General features: G+C 40.5%; 1 protein-coding gene across 1 annotated transcript; it reads left to right on the top strand.

Moving 5' to 3' along the window:
- The first annotated feature begins 1,640 nt into the window (after window positions 1-1,640).
- Window positions 1,641-2,283, top strand: LOC136846315 (uncharacterized). The gene is made up of 2 exons (XM_067117117.1): window positions 1,641-1,986; window positions 2,066-2,283. The coding sequence occupies exons 1-2, from the start codon at window positions 1,641-1,643 to the stop codon at window positions 2,281-2,283; spliced, it is 564 nt and encodes a 187-aa protein (XP_066973218.1).
- The last annotated feature ends 5,832 nt before the right edge of the window (window positions 2,284-8,115 follow it).

Raw genomic sequence — 8,115 nt, 5'->3', positions numbered from 1 at the left:
ATGTTTGGGACAACCGTGCCCATCTCAGTCCATGCACCGTACGAATGCTGAACAAACACGCAATCATCCATCGTTGAATTGAGAAGAATAAACGAAAGGAACTGGCAGGTTAGAGAGGAGCATTGATCGATTACCAGACAACAGTCGATTAACAAGCGCCTCCTTCGACTCCCTCAGGCCATAAGACGTGGGGAAACAGAGCGATGACTTCATTTCCTCCAGGATGTGAAAGCAAAGGCGGAGGCGACGAAAACAGAGGGGAAATGCCATAGCTTTTCGCGTAGCCAACGTTGGTAGGAAGGTCGGGGAGAGGCAAATGGTTCGCAGGCAGTCAACCATAATGAAACAATCCAGCTAACGTTTTTAAAGGGGAGCGTTGCTCCCCAATGAAGGACGGGACGTTTGAAACGGCCTGAGAGAGAGAGAGAGAGAGAGAGAGAGAGAGATGGAAGGCCGAGTATTAGTTGGTTTCCTCCTAGCTAAAACGAGTGAAGTCCAAAAATACTTAAAATGTTAAGTAATGTTTCGTCGTTTCTTTAACAACGAATTTTAAGAAAAAGTTATTTTACTAAATGCGTATTGATCGATAAGAATAAGTCTCCCTTTTAGAAGACACTTGTCACAAATAATAACCCTGAAAAATCGAACTGCTGAAGTATTGATATCTTCACATGAGAAACGTAAGTACTTTAAAAAATTCACGAGGAGAGATGCATGTTTTTGTTTATGCCTAAAAATCTTTGTTTTTTTGGCCAAGATTACCAAGCTTGGTAAATCTCTTTCTCACTCTCTTTAACGCAATAATTGTTCTCAGTCTCCCTCTAAAACAATCAGCAATGTCCTCTCTCTCACTCTGACAATATCAGTAATTGTCTCTCTCTCTCTCTCTCTCTCTCTCTCTCTCTCTCTCTCTCTCTCTCTCTCTCTCTCTCTCTCTCTCTTATATTTCCCCATGTAATCTTTTGTATCTGAAAAACCAAAATTTTCATTGACTTCCTTTTCAAAAATGAGTTCATATTCCAGTCAGTTATTTCTTCCCTTATATACTTGAAAACATATACGTAAATTATACATGAAATTGATTAACTTGATGTCCACCTTATTTTGAGTGGTAATATTTATGCACGTTGCAGCAAAGAACAGTAACTTTAGATACATTACCCTTTGAGCCAAGGTTCAGCAGTTTTTGCTTAATTATCATTTTCCTCCAGTATTGGCTATCTATAACCAATAGAAAATAATATAAAGGATGAACATCAGAGTATCGTCTTTATTTATAAGTAATGTAATCGAAGCACACGTATGAAGATATTGTCGAGTATTTAAGTGTAAAATCTTTAATATAGAAGAGAAGATAAGCGACCGCCCAGTTCATGTGGCTTCAGTGATACAGTTATATTTAATTTTATTAAAGGTGTAACTGTGACCAGAAATAAAGTCACGGTGATGTTCAAGAGAACGTTAGGTACCAAAAAAAATCTTTTAAACGCTACAGATATCAGCGAGATGCTTTGAAAAGTACTTGAACCGATGGGAGAAGGAAAACATTAAAAAAATTAAAGAAATTCATGTTATCGGCTGCCATTGGGAATCACCCACTCACCCACATAACTCCCGTTTCGGATGACCCTCTCATCCTCATGGCTCCCATTGCGGACAAACCTCCCATTCTCACGAATCCCATTGCGGATAACCCTCTCATCCCCTCACTGGTTATAACCCTCTCATTGGCTCCCTTGCAGACAAACTCAGAACCCATTGCCCATTCTCCCACGAATCCCATCCTGGATGCAGATAACCCTCTCACCCTCATGGCTCCCATTCCGGGCACCCCTCCCATCCTCATGGATCCCATTGCAGATAACCCTCTCGTCATCCTCAATCACAGGTGGATAACCCTCTCATCCTCATGGGTGACAACCTCCATCTCCCCCATCCTCATGGATCCCATTGCAGATAACCCTCTCATCTTCCACCCTCATAACCGTCTCATCCTAACGGTTCCCATTGGACAATCCTCCCAGCCCATTGCGGATATTCCTCTCAATGCGGGATCCCATTGCAGATAACCCTCTCGTCCTCACGGCTCCCATTGCGGACAACCTTCCCATCATCACAGATCTCATTGTGGATAACCCTCTCATCCTCATGGGTCCCATTGCGGACAACCCTCCCATCCTCACGGAACCCATTGCGGATAACACCCTCATCTTCACGGCTCCCATTGCGGACAACCCTCCCATCCTCACGGATCCCATTGCGATAACCCTCTCATCTTCATAGATCCCATTGCGGATAACCGTCTCATCCTCACGGTTCCCATTGAGGACAATCCTCCCATCCTCACGGATCCCATTGCGGATAACCCTCTCATCCTCACGGCTCCCATTGCGGACCTTGATGGATCCCATTGCACCCTCTCTCGATCTCACGGCTGACAACCTTCCCATCATCCACAGATCTCATTGTGATAACCTCTCTCTCATCCACGGACAACCTCCCATCCTCACGGCCATCCCTGCCATCTTCACGGCTCCCATTGACAACCTCCCATCTCATCCCATTGCGATAACCCTCTCAGATCCCGTTGCGGATAACCGTCTCCATCCTCGGTTCCCATTGAGGACGCCCTCCCTCCTCAATCCCATTGCGGATAACCCCTCATTACGGCTCCCATTGCGGATAACCCTCCTCATCCTCATGTATTCTCGGGATCCCATTGCGGATAACCCTCCCATCCTCACGGATCCCACTGTAGATAACTCTCATCCTCACGACTCGTTTTGCGGATAACGCTCATCCTTACGGCTCCCATTGTGGATAACCTTCTCATCCTCACGACTCGTTTTCGGATAACTCTCATCCTTACGGCTCCCATTGTGGATAACGTTCTCATCCTTACTACCTGCTACAGCGACGAACCCTCACATCCTCACGACTCCCATTTCGGATAACCCTCTCATCCTGACTGCTTCTATTCCTTCCTTTAAGCCTACAATCATTCAATCTATTCCCATCGGAAACGAACAGATAAACTGATAAAAAAAAAAAACGAAAAGGGAGACGTAAATAAAGAATAGCGCTTTGCCGAATGGATTCTTCCTCCCGTATAATCTTTCCTTAGGGACATCACATATATCAGTAAGGAGAAATATGCTCACAGGAAAAAAGTAAGCCATGTGATCAGATGCCCCATGCAAGTAATTTCCTACAGGACTTTGGCGCCACACGTAGGAATTATTCTTGAAATTTACTCATGGAAAAAAGGCCCCTATATTTAATTTTTAATTTTTTTATTTTTATGTTCTTAAGTACTTCCTTATAATAAATTTATGCATGAAATATGGACAAACGTTACTTATAACTTTAACTTTTTTGGAGATTTTTACTTTCAAAATCAGGTCTTTCGAATACGGATAAAAGTTATAATTTTTTATTTTATTAAGATATCTGATAATGTCAAGTTTAGAGGGTGTGACGAATATTGTGTGAGTTGTTGACCATTGCCTATGATTGCTATTTTTCTTTCCCCTCCGGATTTCATTGCCCCCGGATTGAAGTTGATTCTTCCATGATTAAAACACGTAATACGTAAACCCAGATATTGCAAATACCCTACGATGATTGAGCATGTCATTCTATCTGCCAAAATAAAGAATATGTCCCAGAAATAAAGAAATACATATATAAATGCAGAAAAATACTAAGACAAAGAAAAAGTGGAAAAGAGAATAAGTAAAAGAATTACAGAGAAGAATAAAAGATAGAAGGACTGACAGAAAGAGCAGAAAAAAGACCGGAAGACTGCCAGATAAGCAATAGGGAAAGAACCAAAGCAAAAACTAGACCGAAAGACAGTCGGCGAGGCAAAACGAAAGAAGAAGAAGAATAGAAATGTAAAGATAAAGCGAGAGACATAGTAAGGCAAAGAGAAGAGGGTTTGGGGGGGCGGAGTTCAAGGAGAGGAGGAGGAGGAGAAGGAGAAGAAGACGAAGAAGAATACAAACAGACAGATACATAAGTGAACAAGATCACCAGTAAGAAAAGAATAAAAACCTAAAGAAAATTACCCAGCAGCAGCAACAGCGGAAGAAGAAGACGAAGAAGAAGAAGAAGAGTATCAAATTGAAAAGCGGAATATTAGATTATCGAATCCTTGGAAATCTGGACTCGTGTCTCAGTCTAATATTGCATTGCCTCCTGCAAGACCTTCAAGCAATGTAACTTGAACTGGAGATGGGTTTTTTATTCCCTGTCTTTCCTCTTTTGGATTAAAGAATTTTTTTGATTACTGAAAGGATATTGGTAATGTACGATTACCAAGATGATGATGATAATAATAATAATAATAATAATAATAATGATTATTATTATTATTAATATTATTATTATTATTCAAATAGGTATTTTTAAGCACAAATTATATATAGTACAAGTCATTAAAACTGAAACTGTCAAAGCAATATGTATGGTGGAAGTTGTCATCATGTGTGTGTATATATATATATATATATATTATATATATATATATATATATATATATATATATATATATATATATATATATATATATATATATGTTAGTGTGTGTATATATATATAGATAGATAGATAGATATATAGAGATAGATATGCCTGACATGACTAAACTGGGACCTGGAACAAGAAATGTCAATGGGAACAGGCATTAAAACGGGAGTTGGCAGTGAGAGATTTTACCTACATTGTGAGCATGTTATTCAATATGATACCACACAGTATAGGATAGCTTTTTTAATTATGTCCCCGAGTGTTCTCGATAATTATACCAGCAATAATTAGCAGTAGTAGGTAGTAGCAGTAATATTTAACTGAAGTTCAACAGAAAATATCTGCCAATATCAATGATTCACCATATGAAGAGCAATCAGAGAAAGGCTGCTTATCATGCAAGGCCAACACACACAGTGACAAGTTGTAAGACGATTACTGCTCCGAAGTACCGTGAGTTGCCAGTTATTAAATATGCAAGAGCATTATGTCGAAGTTCAACAAATAATATGAGTAATACATGCACAACAAAGCGCGGTAGAACACGGGGAATATCAAATACAGTTTTGTTCTTACGAAGCTACTTGTTCTTGGTTTTCTTGGTTTATGTAATGCTATCACGCATTTTAAATGTCCCCAGGTTGATGAGTTGTTTGCTGAGTGTCTTGTTGCATATATTAATTTGCAAATATATAAAAAAAACAGATTTAAATGGCCTTAATGCAACTTCTGAAAACCCGAGTACATTTTGTATAGTAATTAGATTTTTTTTTTTGTCTTCTTCAGTATAGTAATAGTAAACCTAATTATAACATACATTTCTTACGTAAATGTATTTCAGCTGTCGAATTTTAGAAAGCAATATATAAATCTGTAAACCGAATGAAGATAATTTTATTTTATTTTTAAATCGACGTCTTCGTCTCTTTCTTCGCCAATTCCAAACAAGACATCCTACCATACGCGATATACGGAAAGAAGAACATAATGTCTTTTGTCATGAAAAATGCAAGTTACTTGCTCATTTAATATTAACGGTAATCCCTACACACGCCATCTCACTTCCTTTACCCCCTCCCTCTCCCATCCCCACAACCTCCTGGGGACAAACAGAATCCCCCCTCCCCACCTAACACCACACCACCCCACCCTACCCCGAGGCTAACAGAAAGAAGAAGAGACACGCCCTTGAACAGCTGAAGAAAGCTGTTCAACAGCATTGTGGGAGACTGGTCTGAAGGGCTTTACAAATATCCTAATATCAACAGCAGCTGGTATCAAAGCCGGTCCCGGGGAGTGAGCTATTCATTGGTCATGTTTACAAAGTGTGATAAGAACTGGGTCGGCCATTCATATCCGACTCCGTCTGTTGACTCCTCACATCCCCTCCGGACGTCCGCCATTCTTCCCGCCTTCTCTTGGTAATGCTTTCCCGCCTTTTTTTCATTTTCTTTTGAGATTTTCTTATATTTTTTCGGTTATTTTCTTGCCCTTCTTTTCTTTCCCCTGTTTGCTGGTTGGGGGATGGAAAAGTACTACCACTAGTACTACTATTATTACTACGACTCGTATTCATTGCCAGTCCCGTCCTAGCCTGCAGTTTCTCTCTCTCTCTCTCTCTCTCTCTCTCTCTCTCTCTTTCTTTTATTTATTCTTTACTGCTTCCTCCTTTTTGTTGTTGGTTGTTGGAGGATAGTAAACACATGTATGTCTACCACATCCCATTACTGCTGTTGTTGCTAATAAAACTACTACTACTACTACTAAAGCTGCTACTGCTGTTGTTGTTGCTTCTGCTGCTGTTTCTGCTTGCAGCCAATAATCTTCTATCCGGCAACTCTGCACTGCGTAACCTCACTATGTAAAGCGTAGGCCCTGAAAGTTCTCCATCAGCGTCGGGGCAAAGAAATTCGCTGCAACAAACATAAACACAGACATACTTTAATGCCTGCAAGAACGATGCAAAAGGTTTCAGGAGTGTTTACATTTAATTAGGATTCGCACAAAACTTTTCCTTGTCTTTTTTTTCGTTTCTTTTTTCTTTTTCAAAGCCCTCCAAATTCCGGTATATTTCCCTCTGACCTGAAAAGTTCACGACTGAAAAATAGAGCTGAGAGAAATCGGAAGAAAAGGGATACTTACTAAAGAGAGAGAGAGAGAGAGAGAGAGAGAGAGAGAGAGAGAGAGAGAGAGAGAGAGAGAGTTCAGATACCAGTACTCTTTCCTCTGTTCTGAAAGCTTCGTTCCTGGCAGATAAAATCGAGAGAGAAAATGAAAGAAAGGTGAACTGAGAGAGAGAGAGAGAGAGAGAGAAAGACAGACAGACAGACAGACAAAGTTCAGATGCCATCATTCTTTTCTCTGTTCTGAAAGCTTCGTTCTTGGCAGATAAAACCAAGAGAGAAAATGAAAGAACGGTGAACTTTGAGGAGAGAGAGAGAGAGAGAGAGAGAGAGAGAGAGAGAGAGAGAGAGAAACAGACAGAAAGCAGATAAAACAGACAAAGTCAGCAGTGATAGAGAGAGAGAGAGAGAGAGAGAGAGGACTAATACTACTCTTTCCTCTGTTCTGAAAGCTTCGTTCCTGACAGATAAAATCGAGAGAGAAAATGAAAGGAAGGTGAACTGAGAGAGAGAGAGAGAGAGAGAGAGAGAGAGAGCGAGAAGGCTGGGGCTGTGTGCTTTATTCATAAGGACTGAGCCATATTACACCAAACTAAGAAGAGTGACTTTCCCAAGTACATTTCCAGGAAGAAGAGAGAGCCCGGCGTACAAAGGTCCTGCCTTCTTTCATTATGCATTAAGATCCCCAGCTGATTATTAATGAATTCTTCCTGTAGGACTTCTACAACGGCAGTGGGCGGAGCCGAGGATGAAGGAGAGCAGGAGAGTAAAAAGACACGGGAAGGAGTTTTTGTGTTGTGAATAAACATGTTAATAATTGAATGAAAACTGTCTTGTTGAAACGTTGGATAGGGTGAGTTCGTTATGACGGCAGGATTTAGTTAGAAAGAAGAGGAAAAAACAGGAGGAAAAATGTTGCCGTTAAGAGTATGCTTATGTACGCGGAAGTTCTTCGCCAGGTCGATGGTAATTAGAGTTATTAGGGCAGATTAATAACGGCATAAGACTGAGTTCGATAATTCTTCTAAAATCAGTGGTTGGATGTAGAAAAATCGTGTTCAGATTTGTAAGTAGAGATTCATATAACATTATAATTGTAGATTCTTAATTGTTAACAATGAACGCAATCATTTCTACCAGAACCATCAAAGAGCAATGAATGCAAATACTCAAATATGAAAGGGAAGTAGCCATAGCCTATGCATCACGGGATTTCATCTGAATTGCATCGCGTTAGTTCGAAACCCCCTCTCTCTCTGCATGAAGGAATATATGTATATGTATGTTCATGAGTTTCTTGTCTGTCTGCCTGTCCGTCCACCTGCCTCTGCTGGGTAGCCTTATTTCCCTGTTTCTTCAAAACATATCTCAAAAATTGAAAAACTCGAGTCGCGGGGAAAGTCCTCCTGCTCAGCAACCGTCCCCCCGCCCCCTACACCTCCAGTATCCTGTGTGTTGGCTC

Source organism: Macrobrachium rosenbergii, chromosome 15 (genome assembly GCF_040412425.1).
Source record: "Macrobrachium rosenbergii isolate ZJJX-2024 chromosome 15, ASM4041242v1, whole genome shotgun sequence".
Classification (NCBI taxonomy): domain Eukaryota; kingdom Metazoa; phylum Arthropoda; class Malacostraca; order Decapoda; family Palaemonidae; genus Macrobrachium; species Macrobrachium rosenbergii.
This window is presented reverse-complemented; position numbering and strand designations above follow the sequence as displayed.

Bases quoted from the DNA above. Each gene is read 5' to 3' on its own strand.
- LOC136846315 (XM_067117117.1), top strand. From the start codon at position 1,641: ATGGCTCCCATTGCGGACAAACCTCCCATTCTCACGAATCCCATTGCG. The intron at 1,987-2,065 runs GTCTCATCCTAA...ATCCCATTGCAG, and splicing joins CATCTTCCACCCTCATAACC to ATAACCCTCTCGTCCTCACG.